The sequence below is a fragment of the Triplophysa rosa genome, linkage group LG17 (genome assembly GCF_024868665.1).
Source record: "Triplophysa rosa linkage group LG17, Trosa_1v2, whole genome shotgun sequence".
Taxonomy (NCBI): Eukaryota; Metazoa; Chordata; class Actinopteri; order Cypriniformes; family Nemacheilidae; genus Triplophysa; species Triplophysa rosa.
Window position 1 is genome coordinate 7,431,992 of NC_079906.1, and position 26,489 is coordinate 7,458,480.

Consider the following 26,489-nt stretch of genomic DNA (forward strand, 5'->3'; position numbering starts at 1 on the left):
AAAGCTTTAGTTGTTAGTGGCAAACACTGGGCATATTCAGCTGCCAGGATACAGGCAGTGTGCTTCTCATCCTTTTGCGGCCTGTTTGCTGTCGTCGCATTGTTTGAACTATAATTCACCGAATGTGATTATCTTGTTAAACAACATATTCTCTATTTGTTTGGTTTCGTCATTGGTGTCTGTAGTTCAAAGACAGGAAGGAATGGGAAATGTGATTGTCTGGGTGATGCGTCTGGAGAAAGAAGTGCAGAACAGTGAAAGGTTCATTTTGTCAGTCATCATTCTTTATTTCCTTCTTAATCGGACTTTCCTCTAACTTAAATCTATTGCTTTGTATTTTATATTTCAGCCTTTTTTGAAGAGAATTATTATTATTAATGTGATATCAGTCCGAGGTCTGAGTGAGATGTCAGATCTGTGGCGGGTTATCTGATGTGTTTGTTGTTTTCTTGTTTATGAATTCTCTTGTCATCGGATGCTCTGACATTCCTGTCTCGTCCTCCGATAAGGCTCAGTGAGCGTGACAACAGTAACCAAGCTGAGAGCCGATGTCTTGTGTGTGTATTTTCAAGAATACTGATGCACTTGCAGCTTTGCAGTTTGCGTCTTCACAAAAGTAAAGTGTCTGAGACTATTTATGCACTTTTTGCAAAGTTTTCTGCAAAGCCTGAAGGGCTTTTTCTTATGATTCAATAGTTCACAAGTTAATTTATGAATTATTTTGATGAAGAGCCAAAATGTTTTTTTATATATTCGTATATTCATCGTTCCCTAATGTAAAGCCTATATGCCGTTGCATAAATCTTCACCAAGGGGTCCGCAATTGGAGTTTGCTGGACAGTCATTGTTGGATCTCATATTAGATAAGTAACTAAAAAGTAAAAATTTCCTATCAACCCTCCAGAACTCCCAAGCAACCATTTAACAACGCCCAGACAACCACTCACAACACAATAACATCGTGCACACGCAAACACTACATTTTTGATATAGTTGTAACAGTGCTACTAAATGCACCAAATTCCCAAAGTTATACCTAAAAAATGCAGTCATACCCAGATTTGCAGTCTCAAGAGTGATTGATGCTAAAGAAGTCCAATCAAGTTCCTGTCCTAATCCAGGACCCACCCCTTCACCTCATACAGCTCTCAGCTGGTTTGGAATGACATGCCACTTTAGGATCTTGGTTCCTTTGAGAGGACTCTTGAGAACAACCTGCTAAAAAGGGTCATGATTGTCGTCCGGTGACTGTCACTGCCGAAAGAAAGCGTGGCAGAAGCTTGATTCCTCGAGTGGCCATCACTGGTCTTGATTTCCCAGCCAATCAGGTTCATCCTGTGTTTCTCACAGGACATGACTTATGCCGGGGCCTCACCAAACGATTTTTTAAATCTTATAAGAGTTTCAAACTGTGAGAGACCACAAACACGAGGACAAAAAAAATCCTAGATTAAAAATTTTTTGCTCCTATTTTTGGTGCGCCGTGATGTGTCGAAGAAAACACACCACACACGAACAGAGTCCCTGACTCGCAAATTCTCTCGAAATTTTTCAGAATACGTTTTTTATTATTTCACTGTATGTTTATTATATGTGTTCAAAATGTGTACCTATAACCTTTTATGTGATTTTAAAAATATTATTTATCGTTGAGAAATTGCTCAAGCAGCGTCGTCTAAAGCACAGCACTAGATATCATTTTATTGCAACATTCAAATGTTGTTGTATTTATGTCTTCAGAGCAGTAGTGAACCGTCAGGGCCCTCTGTGATGACCTAAACTATCGTAAAAAATTATATTTAAAAACTTGAAAAATACTATTTTCAATAAAAGTCGTCCGATTTACCCTATTAGATATGTATATTTGACTTCCTGGATCGATGCGGACTCTATCCACGTGAGATTTCCAAGTCTCACGAGAGAAATTAAAGATCACGGAGCAGTCGCAGTTCTGCGATGTCATAAGCTGTCTGCGCAGCCTGCGCATGCTGCAAGTCGAACGTGTGCTTACATCGGGCACCTTCATACCGCTGGCTGACAGTACAGTAAATCAATGGGAGAGATTAATTTTGAGCGACAGTTAAACTGACCAATCATATCATTTTTCTTAATGGGCGCACTTTGTTTTTTTGGTAACTTTCCGCCATCTGGGGTGTTATTCACCAGCAGTCTCGTAAAGCGGAAGAAGCACATGAAGTTGGTTCAACAAACGCCAAAAAACTGTAAAAGAAGAAGAAATGAGGAAAACGTCATTCAAAACAGCATGTGGATGAACTTTGTTATCAAGTCTCGGGAAAAAAAAGAGAAAAGCTGATAAACGTTGTTCAAAACAACAGGAGGAAGACTTTGTTATCAAGTAATTTGATAATCAAATTGTAAGTTATTTATGATTTAAAAGGCCGCCGTGACTCAATTCACTCTGGTTGCTGATGTGCGCATTTGTTTATGTTGCTTAGCTTGCGTGCGCAGAGGGCCAAGGCTCAAACGTCACGGTTCGCTACTGCTTCACAGTAATTAAAAAAGAATATTAAAACTGTTTTGTTAATAGCTGATGACATTATCACCTGAAAGAGTCTGCTGGCTCCACTGGACCAATTTTTTCTGTTCTACCTTAAAGCATCAGCACACTCGGACTCCTACCACTACCGTCACTTGCACACTGCCTGAATTTTTTTATTGAAATTATTCATAATTGCGATAATAGTGTTTGTAATGCTTTTGACAGAAAATTGACAGAAGAAAGAAAAGGGTTTGGTTGAAGTCATGACTACGGTTGTTGTGCATCTGTCAGCAGTGTTCTTGTGCGTTTGTCCTCGGGGTTTCCCCCACACAACAGGATTTCTGATCGTAAATAACATATATTTACGATTTGAGATCGGGGCGGCTCCGATGTTCTTCCGATCAGGTTCATTCACTCTTAACACACATCACACCACAGGGAAATCTGATAAGATCATCTGTAGAGCCGTTTAAGATCATCAGGACTTTACCTAGGATTGTCGGAAGGGAGAAATCGGCCCGATTATGTTGTGGTGAGGCGCCAGCATTATTTATAAATGTCAGTGGCATGGCAATGCATTATAGGCTGCAATACAGCATTGCATATTTATGGTATACGGGATAAGGTTTAATATCGTTGCCTTCTGAAACCTTGGATGTCCAGACTGGAAAAACATTGTACTTATTAAATGATTAAATACTGTGTTCTCAAAGTTGACAAGCACTTTTAAGGCTTTTATTGGTTAGATATTTGCTAAACCCAGTGACAAACAAGGATGACTAGTAATAATGATTTATGGCAAAAGAAATCACCAAATATGGAGGTACAAGGTTTCAGAAGGACAGCAGTGAGATTTAAAGTGACAGTTTAACCCAAAAATGAAAATTCTGTCATCATTTACTTACACTCTTGTCATTTCATGGCTTTCTTTCTTCAGCAGAACAAAAAAGAAAATATTTTGATTAGAAGAAAGTTGGTAACTGAACAGCACTGGCCACCATTCACTTCTATTTTATGGACACAAAACCAATGCAAGTGAATGGGTGCCAGTTAAAAACTTTTTCAAAATATCTTCTTTTGTGTTCTGCAGAAGAAAGTCAAACAGGTTTGAAATGACAAGAGGGTGAGTAAGAGAGAGACAGAATTAGTTATTTTGGGGTGAACTGTCAATTTAAGTTGAGTATGTTGACAGTAGTATATTGTCTGTGCATTTTAGGAGTATGCATCCATTCTTTGTAGGAAGTTTCAAAATAAAAGTAAATTGATAAAAAATAATATTTGTAATATTTATTATTATTTAATATTATTATGTAGGAAGTTTCAAAATAAAAGTAAATTGATAAAAAATAATATTTGTAATATTTATTATTATTTAATATTATTATTTATTATCCCATTAGTATGCTATAACGCGGTTTGCTTTCGCATTTTCCACCTTGTAAAATAGTTACAAGTTCCCGTAAGATTTTTCAGGTTTCTGTTGTAGAAATATGCTCGTTTATATTAGCAGCTCTTGTTTTCTACATCATATCTATTGCTACCAACTACAGACTGGTAAAATAAATCAGAAGGAGGAGGACGTGTGTGTGGTTAGTTGTGAGCGTGGAGGAGAAGGCGGTGTTGAACTGTGCAGTGCCTGCAGTCCAATCTGTGTGCAGACCAGAAAATAAAGCAATTTGTTATCCACTCGGTCTCTGCAGGGGTGCCTCCTCAGCACTTTTCCTACTCGCTGTGTATGCGCGTGTGGTGGGCGAGAGAGACTGTGTTTGTAATTTCACTTGTGATGTGCTGTGTGTATGTTCCAGTACATTACCTTAATTGCTCGGGTCTGTCTTTGTGTTCCTCTGTTAAGCTCAAAGCAAAGCTCAAGCCCCTGTGCTTTGCTTTCTGAGTCACTAACACGCTCAAATCTCATCTTGCTCTCTCTTTTACAGTATATGTGTTACTGGAAACCTAATCCTAGAGCTAAAGCCTGATGCGTTTGTTAGAGATGCAAAATTGTCACTTGTGGTCTTTTGTAAAATCTACTCAGCTGTTTATGTAGGTATGTATTACATTTTAACACATTTAGTGCTTGTAATGCAAAGACAAATGATGGGAAATGAATTTTGCCTTAAAGGAACAGTTCACCCAAAAATGAAAATTCTGTCTTCATTTACTCACCCTCAAACAGTTCTGGGGCACTTTTGACTATCACAGCAAAATTGCCAGTGTTAAAAAAGGTCAAATTAATACTCGCAGTGTTGTTTATATAATCTTTTAAAAAAAAAAGTTTGGTTACTTACAAGCATTCTTCCAAATATTTCTCTCTGTGTTCATCAGAACAGATTTGGAACAACTCGAGGGTGAGTAAATGATGACCGAATTTTAATTTTTGGGTGAACTGTTCCTTTAAGAACGTTTCATTGCACCATTTATCTTTGGTAAGTTTATTTGAATCAATTTACCCAAGTATATTCATTATTTTTGGGTGAACTGCCCCTTTAACCAGCCATCTTTTTAAATGCATTTTTACCAAAGAGCAAAAACAAACATATTAGCTCAACTTTGGACAGATAGGAGTGGATGTACATTGATGTATATAGGCCTGGTCATGTTTTATCAAGACTATTTTAGCGCCCTGTAGGAAACATCTGTCTTCATTTAAGATCAGGACTCAAGATCAGAGAGAGAGAGAGAGAGAGAGAGAGAGAGAGAGAGAGAGAGAGAGACAGAGACTGTGTCATGCTGCTTAGACAGTCAGGAGAGGGCTGTAACAGTCATAGACATTTAGTGGGACACGGAAAAAACTTCAACAGCTCCTTCAGATGCCGTTTTTATTCTTTCAACCACCCATCGATCCACTTGCACAGGATTGTGGGAAATTTTAGGCAGTGAAGGATACATCCATGGTGCTTTCAAACATCGACCACTTGGGGTGTCTAAGCAGACAGGAATTCTTGGTGGCTTTCTACAACTTGATATGACCTCTTTGTACACATCTTTCAGATTTCATACGCAATCAGAACATTGAGAATTCACCTCGCAGAACTCACAATGTCTTCTGTCAGTGCTGGTGTAAGAAGCAGGTCTGTTATAGTGTATAGAAATATAATACTTTTCAAAGCCAACAGATTTACAGATGAGACAGAATTAGTGCAAAATAGGATTCGAGGCATTTGCCAGTGGCTTAGTATGTTGTTATGGTAACCTCTGCAGTTTTATCGAGAAAGACAGATTGTATGGGCATAACACAGAAAAGTCTGTATATAAACCTAATTATGATCAAATAAGTGCCAAAATAAAGGGAAATATGATTTATTTTTGTTTCATGTGACATGAATGCTTTAACAGTAGCCAGAGTCAAAGGGATAGTTAGCCCAAAAATAAATATTCTGTATCATTAATTCACCATCATGTCAAAATCTATATATGACTTTGTTTCCTCAAAAGATATTTTGAGAAATGTCTCAGTGGTTTTGTGTCCATACAGGGTTGAAATGACATGAAGGTGAGTAAACGATGAAATGACTTATTTTTTAGGGTGAAATGTTCCTCTAAGTGGTGTGCAAGCTTCACTTAGACAGTAAATTCTCTTTCGTTGTTTCTCACATTACTCTTCTTGTCTATGTATAGTGTGCTCTTACTTTCTGATTTTTTCTCATTGTGTACCTTTATGTTATCTCTCCGCTTGTCCTTTTTGTAGGTCAGCATATGTGCTCTTAATATGCGTTTCATCGCAGCGGTGCTTGTTTTTCTCCCTCACATGAGTCACATGAGTGTCTAGTGGGTGACGAGACCCTCAAGCAGCGAGCTCTCACACAAACTGACCTCATGTAATTCAGTCAGCCTTTTCCAATGATGAGCGATCGGGAACATCTGAGATGAGGATTTGAGTGTGTCTGGATCATCACAGGCAGGATACATGTTTTGTAGGGTTCTGAAAACCACAGACTCGAGTGTATCGGTTTTATGTGTGTGCAAAAAAAGTTGTAAGTGTAATGTGAAAGTGTTTGGGACAGTGTTAAAGCGTGTTTGAGCTTTGTGTGTCAGAGAATGTGGAGTATTAGGGTTTAAATGCGTAGTTGATGTGTTAATGAAGTTGCCACAGACCTTAGTTAGAGCAGACGCCATATTTTATTGATGTATAAGAATCTGAATCTGTGCAGGATAGAAGAACTGTTCAGTTGACGTCAAACAATCTGTTTGAAATATTCATGAAATACTGGTTTTGTCTTGTTTTTTCAGTGATTAATACATTTATTTAATAAGCAAAATGGCATTAAAAATGAGGTGATAGTACAGTGTCAGTGACCTGTTTCTCAGTGAGTCGATTCTCTGCGTTATTATTGTCACAAATATGGCACTTGCATGTTTCTATAAACTGGTTTAGGCTTTTATATAATATATTTTATAATTTATTTAAAATGTGTAGGTAAAACTTTACGATAAGGTGTTTTGGTTAACATTAGTGAATGCACAATATAGGTTTTCAGCATTATCTTTGTTAATGTTGGTTAATGCCAATACAGTTGTTCATGTTAGTCCATTGTGCATTAACTAATGTTAACAGTTTCAACGTTTAATTAAAAGATTAATAAATACTGTAGAAGTAGTTAGTTGTACATTGTTAGTTCATGTAAATACAACCTTATTTTGTTACAGGTTTATAGAATCCACAGCAAAGTTTTTTGTAATCATAAATGGAGCCAAACCACAGTTTTTACCTGTGGTTTCTTTGTTTTTACTACACATAGATGAACCCAGGAATTCACTAAACAGTTCTACCATTTTTGTGCATGACTTTTATTTCAGTTTATTTCATCACCTTTTTACGAACCACCTGCAATCCAGTTTAATCAGACACTTAATGTGTTGAAATACTGTGTACTTAGTACTGTAGTTATTGCCGTTCTGTGTTTCCGGCATTAACTGTGACTTGCCTTCGGTGAGATTTCCCTCTTCCTGACACTATTTTCTTCCTGCAGTGCGCTGAACCCACGAGACTCAGATCACACAGTGATTGCATTAATATTACCAGTATCTTAATACATTTATATAAAATAGATAGTTTACCCCAAAATGAAAGTTCTTGCATCATTTATTCACCTCTATGTCTTTCCAAACACAGAACACAAAAGAAGATATTTAGAAGAATGTTGGTAACCAAACAACATTGACCCCCATTGACTTCCATTGAATGGACACAAAACCAAAGAGACATTTTTTCAAAATATCTTCTTTTGTGTTCCACTGAAAAAAGAGTCAAATACGTGTTTTGAACAACATGAGCATGAATAAATGATGACAGGATTTTTATTTATGTGTAAACTATGATGCGTCACAGTCTGACAGAATGTGGTAGTCTACCGGCTTGCAAGATAAAGATTTTTAGCGTCCGTTGGTTTTAAATCATTATTGTTGAACTTCCCTGTCAAAGTGTATGCAAAAACTGTGATGTATCTTAATAAGGGGTCAAAAATAAAGCTGTACCTGTGTAGCGGTTTACAGATGGCCTCACAGCTTTGCATTCAGTGTTACACAGCATGACAAGACATATGCATACAAAATCAAAGTGAAGCTCTTATATAAAAGGCTGATTAGGCCTGATAGATCGCTGTGTTGAAAAGGTTTCTCCCTTCATCCATTTAATCTCAGCGTGTGCTGTATCGATGTACCGTGAAGCCCGAGCCAGCTTGAACGCGAGGCTGGAGGGCTTTAAATGAACATCAGCGCTATGCTCGAAGACAAATGACTGCTGATGAAATGTTAAATATTCATACTAACACTTAGAGCCATGTTGGAAACAACACACTGCTCAACGGCAGCCATTAAACACCGCCACGCCTAGGAGCTGTGCTGCCAGTCTATATCACATAACTCTATGCTCCACCAAACAAGAGCAATGCCAAACTACAGTATGATACAGCCATTACTCTCTGGCATGTTACGGACCCACAATGCCAAGTCGTGTTATGGAACTGAAACAGAAAAAACATTACAAAGGCTACAATATATAATATACAGGACACAAAAAAATTCATAACATTGAATAAAGGCCACATTGGCTTCCATTGACATTAGATTAAATAAAAGTGTTGAATTTGAGTTTTGAAACAATTAGTTGAAATGGACAGTGTGTAATTTTTTGGAGGGTCTATTGACAGAAATGCAATATAATATACATAACTATATCTTCAGAGGTGTATAAAGACCTTACATAATGAAGCGTTATGTTTTTATTATCTTAGAATGAGATATTTCTATCTACATACACTGCGGGTCCCATACATGGAATTCGCCATGTTGTTTCTACAGTAGCCCTAAACGGACAAACTGATCTACACAACGCGGTTCGTAAATATGTTATCTCCTTCTGTAAAAAAGTGAAAACTTAACGACATCTTATAGTGCTGTCAGCCGTCGTGGTGCTTTGAAAGGGAGGGGTGAGTAAGTGAGGGGTGGAGTGAGCCTTTGGTTGCAATTTGCAACCTCACCACTAGATGCTGCTAAATTTTATACACTGGACATTTAATGTGAGTCACAGAAATGAATTGATCTTGAGAAACGCCATTTAAACATCTATACACAAGGAGGGAAACTGGTGTAATAACATGTGTTTTAGGAAACTTAATAAAAGAATCACTATATTCACTTTGCTGGTTATTTTTATATTAGCAGCAAAATCATTGTCAATATAGCATGAATACATTTAGTGTGCTATAATTTTCACAAGCTGTTTCTGTATTATAAACGCAACAATTCATTGGTCCACTGCAGTCAGTCGAGACTTCACGTGTCAGTGAAGTATGTTTAAACTAGATTACCCAGCGCTGCACATTCTGTACAGTTATTTTTTTTAAGTGTTTCAGTGAGCAAGCAGGCCTTATTTGTGTGATTTATTTTATTTACCTTCTCTCCTTCCCTGATGCTGACAGTCAGATCAAATTTGCAGATCTAAGCTGTTTTTGGCCTTTTGAGGTTAGTTAAGTGTCGAGATTTGTGAAATAACATCTGTTTTTGTCTTTAATAGTGTTACCAGACTGGTAGTACACAATGTTATTCTTAAATTATTACACGGCTCGCTGGAATGCTTGATTCTGATTGGCCAGTCGCGACATTTGCAGGTTCGTTATTCCCAGATAACAACCTCTCAAAACTAATAACACACGGTAAGCCGGATGCAGCAAATCATTTTGACAAATCAAGTTTTTTTTGACAAATGAAAAATAAATATGTCTTTTAATAACATATATGAAATTATATTTACAAATGATCAAACCAAATTGCCTGGTCGAGACATATGAACGTCCTTTCTTCCCTTAAAACCGAAAGTAAACGGCTTTTCCTCGCGGAAGGTCCGCAGTCGGTAAAAATTTGCTAATAAAATATTTCAAATTCACATTTCATGTCTATTTTTTTCTCATGTGGCAAGTAGCCGTGTAATAAGCGGGAAAATGTACAAGAAGCCTGCTGTTATCGTGAAATAAGCCCCTTCAGTGTGATACAAGACCTGATCAAGACCTGACCTGACCTGATTTCACAAATGACTAAATAGGCTTGTAACATCAACCCCGTTTCTAGTGTCAGAACATGCGTCTTAAACAGCTGATCAGCAGTTAAGTGTTGAATATCCAGTATCTCTCTAATCCATCCATCCTCATAGATATTCATTTATTATTGGAATTGGATCTTGTGTCTTCCATCCCTGGTGTCACTAAGCAGGATGGATGTTGCCATTCACTAATACTGCGTGGACGTTCACACACTCTCACTCCCAGCTCAGGTTGACTTCTGTTAAGACTGATTCACACATTGTTATAAGGACACGACTGCCATGTGTGTCCCAAACACGCACAAATACCTGTACAGTCCCACATACAGGCACACAGTTATCCTGCCTCCCTGGAGACCAATGAAAGTCATTAAGCCATTGGCAGGTTCAGTGTCCTTTGAAACGGTAGTGTTGTAAGCCAAACCGTTGAAAAATTACCCATATTACGCTCTTACGGTGTGTATGTGTGTTTGTGTGTATCACAGTGAGATCTACTGTAATTAGAGAGTGACATCAGCAGTGGAGACTCCATCAGTCTTGTGTGTAACGCTGAGGTTTGGATAAACCAATGCTGACATCCTGTTTAGATGTAAACCGCTTGCATCATCAAATGGAAAAATAGCTTTTTTCACGTTTGTTTAATGCACACTTCCCCATCTGCCATTAGTTCACCCAAAAATAAACATTCTGGCATCATTTACTCACCCTTTTGTCATTTCAAACCTGTATTACTTTGTTTCTTCTGCAGAACACAAAGAAGATATTTTGATGTTGTTAACCGGCACCCCTTCACACTTCACACTGGTTTTGTGTCCGTACAATAGAAGTGAACGGGGGGCAAGTGCTGTTCGGTTACCAACATTTTTCAAAATATCTTCTTTTGTGTTCTGTGGAAGAAAGTCATACAGGTTTGAAATGACAAGAGGGTGAATAAATGATGACAGAACTATCACTTTAACCATCCTGTAGACATTTTTATTACTGTGTGCATTTAAAATTGTGCTTAGCTTTGTTTTTCTTGCACCAAATATGTTTTTCTAGTGACTTTTAGATGTGCATCTCATTAGTGGTGAACAGTTTTTATTTATAGGTGATTTACAGTATATGGGGTCCACACCAGCTGTGTGAATGTTGTATTATTTTCTATGCTGGCGTGTGCACACGCAGTGTTTGTGTGTTATGCTGCATAAAGCGTTCTGGTGGTTTTATTAGGCCAGGTTGTGTACTATTATAGCAGAATGAATCCTTCCATCCATCCAACTAACAGTATTTATTTTTTCTCTTCCTTAGGAAACTGAGATCAGCAAGAAGAGAAAGGAGTGTGAAGTTCTTGAGGAGGAGGTGAAGAAAAAGAGTCAGTCATGTCAAACACTGGTGAGAGCCTTTACAAGTCTCCGGAGAGGGTCATGTATGCTGCGTGTCATGAAGAATCTTCTGAGATGTTTGTTAGATGGTTATGGTGCATTTATGGTTGTGATTTATGCTGCATCTTGAAGAAGTAGTGGCCAAAAGTGATGTCTGTAGGGGCATATTTGTTCAATATTTACTTTTAATACCCCCACAGGTTAGATTAACTTTTGTAGGCCAACCCGGAAGTTAGTGCCACAGTGGTTCTCTCGACCGAAAGCCTGTGCATTTTTCCCATAGACTTTTGGAAGATTGCAAAAAATAAGCTATGTGATTAACAAAGGTTTATGATGTTTACACGTTTTGTCTAACAATATAATCTTTACAAATGAACACATTTGTTACTTTTGAAGCCTAAATACATTTAGCAAAAGTAATAGGCTAATGTGAGGCTATAAACAGACTGGTCGCTCGATATCAACGTCACCACCACCAAGCATCCGACAGTCGCTTTTAGCAACTTGTTAGCAGCCAGCATTTTTAAGACACAATAGCTGTGTCCCAATTCGAAGGCTGCGACCTTCTAAGGTCGCGGACTTAAAAACGAGGTAGCACGCAGCCCCCGAAGTCCACGAAGCGAACCGAAATGAGACGGTCTAGCCTTCCAAGTCCAGGAACTGTCCAGAAAAAGTTTTCTGCAGATAACATTCGTTTATTTTAAGAGTAAACCTTAAAATTGCACTTCATGCAGTGTGTAATGTTGCTGTGTGTGGATGTAAACAGTCTGGCAAGTTTTAAAGCCGAAAGTGAACGAATAACAAAGTTATTGGCTTGGGAAAAAAGGAATCGACTCACGCATCTGTCATTCTAATTTCAGTTCCGGGTCGGATTTGCTTCACTCTGTGTAATGCCCACCTACGTTCCATTTGTGACACTGCACGAGGTAGACCAATCACAGCAGACTAGACCATCTGACCAATCAGATCAGAGTAGGCTGACAGAAATGAGGGGATTAGACAGAAGAATCGCCAAATGAATCATTTGAGAAAAACATGTATTCTCTGAGGCACTCTATTGTACAAATGCGATTGGTCGGCAAACACGGTCATTATTTAGTTTTATGTAACTACTTATTTTAAGCAGCATGAACTTGCTACTGTGCCTTTAAGACTTTCTCATGTAAATTGCATCTGGTATGACTGGCTAACCTCGATATGATTGACTAATCTGGTTGAAATTAATAATAATGCTTACTTTAGGGCTCCGGTAAAAACCATGGGTACTTTATTAAATATTTAATATAAATAATGTCACTGATTTCTTAATTTATTATGTCACTGGTTCCCATAAATGGTTTGCACAGTGTACATTAGTAATCTTAAACTCTTGCATTTACAACATCAGTGAATTTGTTTTTGATGATACGGCTCCTTTAACTGTGACCAGAGCACAGGTCACCTTACGACGCATCGCTCGAAGCCACAACATTGAAACGCGGTGTAGGATTATACAGGGCATTAAACCATTAACCTTGTGGGACGTGGCCCACTTCTGCAGGTCTTCCCATGAGATCTGTGTGCTTCTGTATCATAATTATGCTGTATTTTGATTGGCACGGTACATTTTGATACAGGTGGACCATTTCTGCTGGAACGCAGTTGCTGATGGAGGTGATTTCTCGGTAGCGGCACATAGATGTTGGAAAGGCTTTTAGTTTTCAACAAGGCCTGCTGTGCCGCTACACCATGACCACACACACATACTCATCCCTCTCAAGGGCATTTTCTCTCTCTCTCTCGCTGTCCCCGTACTCCAGACGTAGAGCACTGACTTCAGGGTGCACTGTCAGGGTAAACAAAGCGGAGAGAAGGACAAAAACGTAAGAGCAAGATAGTGGAAAGGAGCGAATGTGGAAGGAGAGAGAGAGAGAGAGAGAGAGAGAGAGAGAGATAGAGTAAGGGTTGGTGGAGGATATGCCGTACAGAGGCTAATCGTCCTTGACTGCCATGGGAAACTATTTTAAAGAGGTTCTCTCTTTTCTTTATTCATCTCACCTCAGCATTCGGGGAAGACTTTTCTTCCATAACACATGAGAGAAGCTTGCTGGGTCTTTATAAAGCTGAGAAAAACCTTTTAAATGGGTCATGCCCCGAATTTCAGATGTGACTCCTGGTTTGCAGTCTTTTACAGAATGAATCAAGTATGCACATGGATTGTTACGCTGTACATGATAAGTAGTGTTTTTGTGCGGTTTTCCTGGAAAAATATCTACACATTCTTCAAGCAAGATGCGAGTAAAATACTAATAACAAATGTGACCCTAGACAACCAAACCAGTCTTATGTGTAAATTTTTCAAAATGTTTACATCATCTAAAAGCTGAATAAATAAGCTTTCCATTCATATGTTTTGTTAGGATAAGACAATATTTGACCGAGATATAACTATTTAAAACTCTGGAATCTGAGGGTGCAAAAAATCTAAATACTGAGAAAATCGCTTTTAAAGTTGTCCAAATGAAGTCCTTAGCATAGCATATTACTCACAAAATATATTTTTTAATTCATTTATGGTGGGAAATTGACACCATATCTTCATGGAACATGATCTTTAATTAATATCCTAATAATTTCTGGCATAAATGAAAAATCGACCGTTTTGACCCATGCAATGTTTTGTTGGCTTTTTCCACGAATATTCCTGTGCTACTTAAGACTGGTTTTGTGATCCAGGGTCACACATCACGTTTTTAGAGAATATATCTTAAATTAGTGTGATTTAAAGGTCCAGTGTATGAGATTTAGCGGCATCTAGCAGTGAGGTTGTGAATTGCAACCAACAGCTCACTTCAACCTATAATGTTAACATTTGTATTGTTTTAATATGGAGTAGAATATACTAGAAATTAAGGTAGAGTTGCCACAGCTGTAAGGTAATCAGTCATTGATATATCTTGTGTTATGAGTAACAGAAGTAGATCAGCACGCCCCTCAACCGTATTTAATCAATGTATTTCTCAGTGATTTTTGCTTGATTTAGTTTAGTTTTGTCGTGTTAAAAGTTTGTTTTGTGGTTTTGTTTAGCTGTGCTTAGGGAACTAAATGATCCATAGATATTAGCTCAATCTGAGAAAACCTTCCTTTGGGGATGTGCTGGGGCATTCTCAAAGACAAAAAATCTTAAAAGAAGAAACCTTTTCTTTTTAAAATGCAAACTGCTTTCTTTCAAGGCTAGAGAAGGTCCATAGTGATTACAGTGTTTTATTAAAACCGTGCTGTAAGTCAGTGATGCGTCCTCAGTAAATATGTGCGTGTGTCTTAGTAGGATGCGTGTTTCTCAGTGTGTGAGAATCAGCCGTGTAAACGTTTCTCTCCTGTGGGAGTCTCTTTATACCACAGGAGGCTCCGTTTTCAAAGTAATGACTGTAAAAATACCCTGAGCCTAATCTCTTGGCAGGTCTCTACACACGAAAACATTATCAAAGCCTGAGAGCGCCGTTTTGCTTGTTTGTTAAACTTTATTCACTGCGTATTGGCGGAGCATTCATCCAAGCTCCTCCAACCTCTTTTCAACGTTGCTTTCATACAACGCAATCTTTATTTATCGCAATGTAACTAGGGTCAGGAGAATTTCCTCAGAGCACAGCAAAAATGTTAGTAAAGTGTAATGCAGTCACTTTAAAAAGTAAATAAGTTTAATAAGGGTGATGGCACTATTTTAATCCCTTTTTCATCAGGTGAATCTAGGCCACTTTTATGCCATTATTAAAGACTGTGCTATAGCTAAAACAGTACTTAGTTGTTATATTGAAATGGCTGGATGGAAATTTAGATCTCATGTGACCTCTTTGCATGAGTACAGTCAGTGATGTTCCCAGTCAAGCACACTTTTCACGGAGCTGCAAGGTCCTAACTCAATTACCTAAAATCTGTGTTCGTACGTGGGAGCCTTTGAATCATCTAGAAGATGCCCTGGGTTGTTTGTGTGGTGTGTTGTTGTTTTTGTGAGTATACTGTATGTGTGCCGTTGTGTGTGTGTGTCAGTTAGTGACAGAACAGGGCAGTTTGTCCCTTCGGCTCTAGTAGTTGCACTCTGTGCTTTTGTGGTCATTCTGTGTCCTTCTGAAAGGCTAACATGAATTAAAGTGGAACAAAATGTCAAAAAAGATTTGATGTCCTTGTACATGATGTAAAAATGATGTCTTTTATTCCCTCCTTGGAGCTCAGTAATACTGGAAAAAGCCATCCTGAGCAGTAAACACTTTTAATGTCTTCTCCAAAAATTGGTCATTAACAAAACTTCTGTCCAAATTTAGATGTTGCTTGCAAAAAAGAATATGGTCAATTTAAGTGGTTCATTGAATAGCCGTCAATGGAGAATGTGTCATCTGTGCCCTCGTCTCGTCCTCTCGTCTCGTCTGTTTTGTCCAAGATCAGCAGAGTGCAATGGAAAACTGTTACTGGTTGTGTTGTGCAGTATCTTTGAGGGTGGGATGGAGGGGTGGTCTCTCATATGGTACCATCTGGCTCTACGTCTTATTCACTCATCACATTTACATCTGATTACTGCAGGCAGCCATGTTAAACACAGATCTCCACATGTGCACCTAAATGCATTTGCGATTTCGTACCATAACTATATCCAAAAATAATTCCCATACATTTGCAATTTTGTGTATGTCATGTTTCAGTGCTATGCGTGTGTATAGGTTTTACTGTACATACAAGATGTAAGATAACAAATAATTGAAAATGCATGTTGTTGGTTCAAATCTACAGTAAAAAAATGTTCACAAGTTTGTTTATAAGATACAGCGCATTTCATTAGTATGAAACGGCTGTACAGTGCGACATTTATGTTGCATATGCTAAGAAAAAATCGGTCTGTGCTACATATAAATGTAATAGTGTGGCACGCGTGCGATGCTGTTTGGCAGGTGCATTAGACAGAGCCGCTTGTTTGTGTGAAGTGCGTTTGTCGTTGTTCATGTGTGAGGGTAACTAATGCCGCACCACTATTTATTTTTGTTTTTGCGATTAAAAGTTGTTTTCTGGCTGCATCAAGTCCATTGATCTAGAGCCCTATAATGTGCATGATGTGGAAAACATTTAAGGAATCACGAAAGCAGAATTCTACTATTTAAATATGTCCTCTGCTTGTTCTGTGTGTGTATGAGTGAATTAGTTGCACATGTTACAATATAACTCGTATCTCACACTCTGTATCTCACAATTCAAGGACGTGAATACATGAACTTCATCCACAGAGTTGTTCCAGGTTTATTTTACGAGCATTTAACTGTTTGTGTGAAGCTACTGTCAAACAAGCTGAAGCTCAAGTGTCTTCGTGGCCAACTGCCAAAATAACAGTCAGCTTAATTTGAACCAGATGATAAAGTAATTAATTCGTAGTAAATTTATAAACTGTAGTAAACACAAGGGGCTGCGCTAGGGGTGGGCTAAGGGGGCTGAAGCCACGAAGGTTTTCAGTAAAGCCCCGAATGTTTTATTGCCATGCCGTGTACGAATCACTTAGGGGCCGTTTACAATTTGCGTCTTTTGCATGTCTACCCACAGATAAATGTGAGTGGGTCCTTCGCCGTAAAAAAATGTAGAGTGTAAAAACAACACACCTTACCCAGCAGTTTCTGTGACGTAGGGAGTAAGACGCATGACAAGTAGTACTGACTCGACATAAGAGTTCAAGATCGAATCCACCTTTTGCCGAACTACATTCACATGACATATCAGATCATACAGACATTTATTTTCAACAAAATTGAAAAAATAGTTGAAAATGGCTAACAGATGTTTAATAATAAAGTGTATGGTGAGGTTACGGGTAGTAGAGAGGTCTTTATTGTACCAGTTAGTTGTCATCTATTTAATCATTTTAATACATATCATTTACACTCTTATTATTATTGTATAATGTATAATTTACAACATTACTTGTTTACCTTGCGGTGTCGAAAACTGAATGAAGTTTAATTTATATGGACTCTGAATGAGCTCGTCAATATCAATCTAATTGAGGTGGCCAAACAAATGAAAGAAGGCGATCAGCTTTAACTGTGAAAGAGCCAGTGCGATGTAAGTAGCTAAAAGTTTAATATTTGATAACTGTTTTATCATAGAAATGTTGGGGCCATTCACATGTTGGGAGTTTACACTCCCTTGAGGTCTGCCGTTACTATTTGAGTGCGATTGACACGCATTAACATTTAAATAACAAACCTGAGTAAACAACCAATGTCCAGTAATGCGCAACGCGGTCGCAAACAGAGTGTCTATTTACACTGAGTAAAAATAGGCCGCCTTGTTGGCAGAGACTATTTGCACTAGCTCCGCCCACCAATATGTGATTGGAATAGAGAAAGTGTAAGAACGACGCCATCTTAAATAGCGACTACTGTGGCGTCAGGTGAAAAGTCTCCAGAGCTTGGCAATGGAGACCGGAGTTCTAATCCACCTCTTGCTGAAAATGCTCTTTTCCCTTTTTCTATCACATTACAGATCATAAGGGCATTTATTTTCAATAAAAATGATTTAAGACTTAAAATTCTATTTTATTCATAAAGTTTAGGTTTAGTGTAAGGGTAGGTGTAGGTGTAGGGCTTTAATATCTCAATAAGTTTCCATCATTTTAATCATTTTTATAAATATAATGATTTACACTCTGTTATTATTGCATAATGTTTAATGCACAACAATACTGAGGTGCAAAAAGTAACGTTATCTGCCACTATTTATAAGTACCAATACATCTAACTACAAATTCTACTTAATCCAAAGAAAATTCAGCTATTTTCGGTTAGTGCAAATAGCATATCGCTAAGAAATGCTGCTATTGTCACTTAGTGTAAACAGAACCTACTGCTATTTAAACTTAAAATTGCCGCTGCCTAGAAGTTTTTGCATAAGGGCCCGGACCTGATCTTGCCACGCCACTGTATTCGAACACATATGTGGAGGTCTCTGGGCTAAGCCCCGGATATCCACTCACCTTAGAACCGCCCCTGGTAAACACTATAGTATACTTTAATATTTACTATAGTAATTAGGGTGACCACCGTCCCGCTTTGTGTTGTGCCGCACAGCATTTTCACCCCTTGTCCCACGTGTCGCATATTGAGAAAATGTCCCACATTTTCATCAGTCTATTGATTTTTAGTTGTCACATTAAGAAACGTTCTTTAACCTGAAACGCACATGAGACGCTTGTTCGCGCCATTGTTTGTTTAACTATTTAATTGTGCTGTGTCAAAGCAGTCCAGTGCATACCAGTGTCCAACGAGCTCATAAAAACGCAACTATGTTTTAAAGCCTGACTTTTATCCAATGTATGAGAAGACGGCAGTGATTTCAGTCATCAAGAGGCTGCATCTTTCAGTAGATCACATGGCGATCCTCCCATGTCAACTTGCCGGATAAAAATTCACTAAAGCCTCAAAAACTGTGTGGCTTTGAAACTGTGTTTAGCCTTTAGGTTGTGGTTAGAGTATTAAAATAAAAATTATTTAGCAAATAATAAAATGCATTATTTAACAATAATACATTTCAAAAGAGAAACTCTTTTTCATTATCTTTTTTTTATTCTTTTAGTTTTCTCTTTTTGAGAAGATCTTCAAAGTGTACAACATGATGACTCCGCGTCTAATCTGTACTCAACATTTAAAGAGACAGAACACCTTAAATTGAAATCGCCATTAAAATGGTTTTATGTTATATAACATTTTAGCTATGCCTTAATTATGCTGTAGTTGGAATGGACTAAATAACAAATTATTTTTATGAGGTAAAAGGTAGCAAAAATATATAAAAGTGTTTAATTCCGTTATTATATCCCCGTTTCACGCTACCTTTCAGTGGTGTCCCACATTGTCCCACACAAAAGTATTACCTGTCCCACATTTGGTTTGTTGGGTGGTGATCACCCTAATAGTAATGTTCAAATATACTATAGTACACAAGAATTTTACTGCAGTCTACTGTAGAAAATACTATAGTATACAGTATTTTTATGGACAAATGTATTTACTACTGTATAGTAAAGCATTGAAAATACAGAACTCAGAAAAATTTTCAAGGAAAAAACTAATTTGGTAAAAACTAAAAATTAAATGGCCCTAATTTATCTATTTGTATTACATGAATGTCCTTTTTCAGTTACCTGTCTATTTATGTGATGACCTGCACTTGTGTTTTTTAAAAGATGATAACAGATGTATACTTGTGCTGCAACTGTCACGAATTTCGAGTGAGAACCCATGTGCAGACAGCAGTTTGCACAAAGACTTTATTTAAATAAAAAGCTCACGAGGGGGCAAACAGAAAATAAACAAGAACCAAGGGTAGAAAATGAACACTAAAACAAAACACTTCCCACGAGGGGGCAAAACAAGAACTAAACCGAAAATAAACACAACTCTGGGGACAAGGCGGACTGGGATATGAGAAAGAGTCAAAACAAACCAGCACAGGACCGAAGACAAGAGGGCCATAAATAGGGGAAACTAACAAAGGATAATTACAATAGCCAGATGTGGGGCATGAAACACTGGTGGGAAGCTAAACGAGGAAACGAGGGGGGAGGGGTCAAAACACGACAGTAGAGCACATGGCCATTATAACAATTAAATGGCCATGCGCTTCCACACAAAACACAACAAGCACAAAAGACATGGTACTGTCACAACCCTGTCCACAAAACTAGAAAACTCCTGACAAGGAGGACAGGATCATGACTACAACTGTTTGGCCTGTGCTACAAAATTCTAAAACTCTGTTGCACCGTTTCTTTGTGGAAAAAACGTTAACGTACAGCCTTGTGAAAACCATGTGCATCTGTGAGTTCGACATAAATAAATTCAGAGTGTGTTTCTAAGAGCTAGAATAGAAACATCACCTAAAGCGTTTCAGAGATTATTCATGTGAGAATTAAATACGGCAGTTTGCTTTTGGCAAATGTTCAACAAAGCATATGCATATGTGTTCAATATTTGCCTCTTAATTAGGTCAAAGATTATTAGCACTGTGGCAGTACAGTCATTACTTAACATGTCAATTCAGTTTTCTGTAAACATATGGACAAGACTGCACCTCTGGAGTATTTTTCTGTGTGTTGATGTGCATCGATGAATTGCCTTACTTGACTTTGCCAGTGGGGACTTAAATACTCTTGTTTGTTGGATTTTAAGGTCACGCCTCTCTTGAATGATTAGTCATAAAAGTGACTTAGACTAAAACAATTTATCTTTTTTATCACATCAGGATTTGAATAATATGCCTACAGATTCTTATTGTTAAGGGTACAAAGTGCATATTGTGTATGTATAGCTATGTTGGTTAAACTAATTCAAAAGAATACCTAGCATAACTAATATTTTTCCTCAAAATGTTTTGCAATTTCAATTAAAGGGACAGTTCACTCAAAAATGAAACTTCTGTCATCAATTACTGTATCATTTTCTGTATAAATTGAACACGGAGAAAGATATTTGGAAGAATACTTGTAACCAAACAGTTATTGGCCACCATTAACTACCATAGTAGGAAAGTTGACAAATTAGTCAAAAGTGCCCCAGAACAGTTTGCTTTCCTACATTCTTCAAAATATCAACAGGACAAAGACATTTATTAAGCAATTTTCATTTATGGATGAACTGCTCCTTTAACTCTATTTCTTGACACAGGTTGTCCTTTGACTGTGCAAAATTCAGATTTATTCATTTTGACTGGTGGACAATAAAACTGGCAATAAAGAAAACACAGGCCATATCTTATTGTCCCAATATTATAGATCAGGGGTGCCCAATCCTTCTATTAATAATAGTAAGAAAATCTTCCACCCTTTTTGACCTTCCTTTCAGAAGCTGAGAATCTCAGTGTTTTTACCAAAAACTCAAAGTGCAATTCCTCAGTGAGTACCGCTAATCTCAGTTTAACTGAATCTTGGTGTCATGGGGATCTCTTGAGAAAAGTCTCCATGGACCGGAGAAAACACAATTGCGAAGAGAGAGGGGCGTTTGGCGAACAAGCACCGAGTCGAACAGATTGTGTCGTCTCAAAGGTCACCGTCGCTTATTTCCTGGAAGAGGCTGGCATCCATTACCCCAGTCCTGACTGGACACATTTCACGCAGCAGGATGTCTAGATCCAAAAACTAACACACTAGCCATGTTCAGAATGGATTTCTTGCTTCTTCTTTAGTATATCTATTTGTAGTACATGAATGTCCTGTGTTTGTTATAGGTTATTTGGAGTAGACATGACATGCAGTTAACCGCATGGCATAGTTGCGGAAAAAATGGAAACAAAGGGAGGACAGGATCCACAGAATAAAGAAACATGCGTAGTACAATCCCAGTAATATGGATGTGACATTTTCAATCAAAACTTGAAATATAAATGTTCAGAGAACGTATTTATTACAAATATATTGAATATTTGAGTCCAGACATCAGAAATAAGCACGAGTTTTCTATTTTAAAAGAGAGAAAAATGAATGCATTATGGATGTGACAAAAAAGAATGCACATTTTTGCGAGACGAATCTTAATAAGATTTCTGTGAATTAAAATGCACAAACTAGAAGCAATAATACCCAACAAATGAAGAAATGGCTGTTCATAGACCACAAAATAGACCGAAACATAGACATTGTTATAGAGATGACGAAGAGTTCTTAGTGTGCGAGTCTAATTAGTGTCCTCCTCACTTCTAATGCATTATTATCAGGCTATTCCAGCAGAATGAACATTTCTGTAACGACCTCCCTCATGGCATGCCCTTTATTTTTATTTTTGTTCGTTTGCAGCACATGCAGATTGCGCTGCTGCAGAACCAGCGTCGTGTCTCCCGGGCTGTCTCGTGCAATTTGTTAGCGTTCAGTGTGAATCAGAGTTTATATGCGTCTAATCTGTAATCATTAGATCTCTCTCCACACCGGGTCACTTCATTTTTTCGTGGCTCGGTCTATCATCCGTTCAGAGTTTTTTCTGGATCGATGTTTAGCGAGCGGTCTGCCAATGCCGTCATGTGCTGCTCAGGAGAGATTGGAAGTGACTGCAGCGAATTGACAGTAGTTGAGATCACAATGACTTTTCGATGAAACTGAATGGAGAGAAATAGAGGTGATCTTCTGTTATGAGGCGAGACTGTGTGCGTGCGTGCGTGCGTGCGTGAGTGTATGTATGGAGGAAACTGTTTTTAAAATGTGAGATCAAACATTATTGGTTTAGTTTTTTTTTGTCTCCTTGAGCTATGAAAAGGCAACATCTGAGCAATAACACAGTGATTAAACCTTACTCTGGGGAATGTGACAGAAAGTCAGCCATTCAAGCTTTTCAGACGAAGATAAACACACAAGCACATAATGCTTTCCCAGAAGATAACACGTTTAAGTGACACTTGCATCACATCACATGGATGTTAGTGGAGTGTAATTAAGTTTCTCGCTATCTGTGAGGGAAGAATCTCAATCTGCATGGGATGAGGTTTGGTTAGGGGGCGTATGCAAATTCTCATCCGCGTTCAAGATTAACCAATGATTTGAGGTGTTAACCTAATTACACAGAGCTATTTAAAGACACACAGATGATTCAATCATGAAATCAGCATGTGCTCTGGTCCTGTGTTCTCCCTTAGCAACATATAGTAGTGGCCAAATATGATGTCCAGAGGGGTATATTTGTACAATGTTTGCTTTTAGTGTTCTCTTAGGTCTTATAAAACCATTTAAATGTGAAGTTTATGGTACAACATGGACAAAACACTAAGGGCCAGATTTACTAAGAGCTTGCGCCAGCGCAAGGATTTAGAGACACGCTGTAAAGCATCAGCACTAATTAGCACAAAAAAATTGCAAGGACAGTTGTTTTTGCATGCTTAACTTATTGCACATACATTCGTAGGAGTTTCCCTTTCAGATGCAAAATATATGGGAGTTGAGAATTAAAATAAATATTTTACCAACATTTTTGTGCGTCAATTTGCGTCTTTAATGTTTTAAATGCTAATTTGCACTGACTTAGATTACATTTGTCATTATGCAAATGAAATATTGTGCCTGTGTTTTTTAAATATGCGGCATGTCAAGAAGTTACCCGCAGAAATATATTAAAATAAAAAGAATTAGAATAAAAAGCAAAAACGTCAATTGTCCAAAGTTGCCCATCACTTTTAGCTGGGACTGTGTGTAAAATAAAAAAATGTTGCCTAAATGAAGCAAGCAAGTAGTAATAACAAATAAAAGTCAAATAGTATAAAATAAAATTTTAGTGCAAAATTAAATTAGAAATTGTTAACCAGATGGAATTAATGTGGTAAAATAGTGCCTAGAGTAAATGTGCTAGTAAATGTGTCAATAATAGTTATAGTGGTCTCTCTGTCTCTGTCTCTCTACTTTCTAGTTCCTGGCATGTTCTGATCTCTAGTTCAAACCTTCGGTGTCAGACTCACAGTATAGACTGCAGTCTCTCTCTCCCCTCTCTTTCCTTTACTGTCTGCGTATATCATCACTCTCTCTCTCTCTTACTATCTTCGTCTTGCTCTTCTCAAAATGAATAATGCATTGACAAACACTGACTGGGTTGAAAACTCTCTGTTCCTACCGGGAACGGAGCCTCCTTTCTAAACGCGTGTTTATCTGTGTGTGCCAGTCATTATTTCTGCCTGACACATGACAAGCAATGTAAAAATGTGTGTGACAATCTGATCTCTCCCTCAATGGTTTTGTTTGTGTTCGCAGGAGAGTGAGCTTCAGCATGTTCTGCAGGAGAAAGCGCGTCTGAATCTCCAGTTGTTCAACGATATCCAGAAGGCAGCCAAGTATGAGCAGGTAAGCAGTCAGTCTCATTCAGGCTTTAGGGCTATAGATAACAACCCCTCCACACACACACGCACACACACACACACGCACACGCACACACACGCACACGCACGCGCACGCACACGCACACGCACGCACGCACGCACGCACGCACACACACACACACACACACACAATGGCATTGTAATCCGTTCTGGCTGTAGTTTGTTCTCTGGTGGAGAGAGCTAATGGTGTTTTTGCCACTTGAGTGGAAATGGAGGATTGTTCTTCATAAAGCTGGAGGCCTTGGGCCGCCCCAACACATTTTTGCTCCTCTAACTCAATCCGTTGAGTCCCTCTGCCCTGCCGGAGCACATCAGTGACCACCCACTCGTTCGGGAGATTGATGAGTTCAACTATGAATGAGTGTATCCACACACTGAATATAAAACCCTGAGCCGCTTCACTGCCTAACTCTTATATGTGGTTGCCTTCTAAGGTAGCGTCCTGCTTTAAATGGAGCCTTGTGAGTGACTGATCAGGAATGCTTTACCAAAATTCCTTCTGGAAAAATCACAGGCACTCATCTGCAATGTTTGCAACCTCTTTGGATGGCCAATTCAGTAATACATGACCTGTGTCCTTGAATGGGGGAGGACAGAGATCTTAAAAAAACGCTAAGATCACAATAAAACAACATATTTTTGAGTTTGACCAACATTTAAACCTTAAACGTTGAATTAGCACCTCAGCGACCAACAGCAAGAACTCTATTAAAACTTATGGCAGGACTGCCATGAAGACACAGCTTGTCTCTTGGGCAGAAGCACTGATGTGCATGGTGTTACAGACTCGCAAATCTAGACCCTTGAGCAAAGGATAAAAGTAATACATTCTAATCCATTTTCAACCTTACAGACAGGTTTATCTGGTAATGTCTCTTGCCAGCTTTTTAACATACATTCGTAATGGTATGATCAGCTTTCTCGTGACTGTCTTTATGTCTGACAATTGCTCTGCGTGGTTGCCTAGCAGGCAAAGAAAGAATCAATGGCAGGGTTTCCATCACCCCATAATTTGAAGTTTCGCATCAGAAACAAGTGATGGAAATGCCAAATTTCGAAATAGAAACCGTTAATTCGCAAAAAAGTTTTTACGCTCGCTTGAGGTGGTTTTTCTTCTTTTGCGAAAAAGGGTTAATGCGAATAATTGGAGATGGAAACGCATTTGCCGAATAAATTCCTCCAGAAAGTAATGTAACTGCACTGTAAGACGGCGTAACCTGACTAACCAGAGTACTGATCTTGATACACATCATCTGAAATGTTGTTATGGTCATTATTAAATGCCTGAGCAAAGTCGTCGAAGTATTTCTGTAATTGCCTCCCAGAACTGTCACGACTGCGTTTCCCAAACAGCACAATAGCATCTGTCTGCAGACGAGATGCACTGTCAGACACATGCACTCTCAGCCGCGCATGCGCACTCGTCACATGCACTGTCAGCCGCACATGCGCACTCAGGCACATGCACTCACAGCCGCGCACATTGCGGTGGGTCGAAAACAGAAGTCGGTCAAAATGCTGTGTACAAACTAAAGGTACGACTTAAGAAGAACTTCCTGTGACAACCGTCGGAAAATATTTGAAAATAATAACGTATTTCACGAAGTGAACTGTAAAATTCTATTAATAAAATGTGAAGGTTACTGCTTTTTAAGAGTACCGTGAAGACTGGTGGTTCGGGTCATTGCCCGGTATTTATTAAAATTTATACACGATTAATCTCCGATTATTTTGGGAAATATTGGGAAAATACATTACTAAATAAAACCTTTTCTTGTACACGTATTCTTCCGGCCTAAAAATATATATAAACAAACACACATGTATACATAAATGTCTCATTCTACAATAAACAGGTGCTTGTTAATCAATGGTTTATTTATAAAGTTTTATTATGTACACATTGTCAGGAATGGAGGTGGAGAAAGAACCCAAGCGCAGGCAGCGGCAATGAAGGGGTTAACAAGGATTTTTATTTTAATACACACAAAACAAAACCCACGATGGGGGAAAACATAATACAATAAGATAATAACAGGACGAAGACTAACTAACACTAAACTGAAAATAAACAACACTAGACATAAACTAAACTGAACACTTACTAGACTGACGGGGGTTTTCACAGCAAACAGGAACACGAGCGTGGAAAAAACAGGTAATCACTGGACACATCAAGACATGGAACTCAACCAAAGACACCATATACAATGACCGAGCAACAAGACAATGA

General features: G+C 38.3%; 1 protein-coding gene across 4 annotated transcripts in view; it reads left to right on the plus strand.

Moving 5' to 3' along the window:
• rimbp2b (RIMS binding protein 2b) overlaps positions 1 to 26,489 on the plus strand; it is a 74,139-nt gene that overhangs the window by 9,391 nt on the left and 38,259 nt on the right. For all 4 annotated transcript variants that reach the window (XM_057356243.1, XM_057356245.1, XM_057356244.1 and 1 more), the window contains exons 2-3: positions 11,325 to 11,408; positions 24,132 to 24,221. In XM_057356243.1, the coding sequence (XP_057212226.1) occupies positions 11,325 to 11,408; positions 24,132 to 24,221 (174 nt within the window). The remainder of the gene's footprint in view (positions 1 to 11,324; positions 11,409 to 24,131; positions 24,222 to 26,489) is intronic.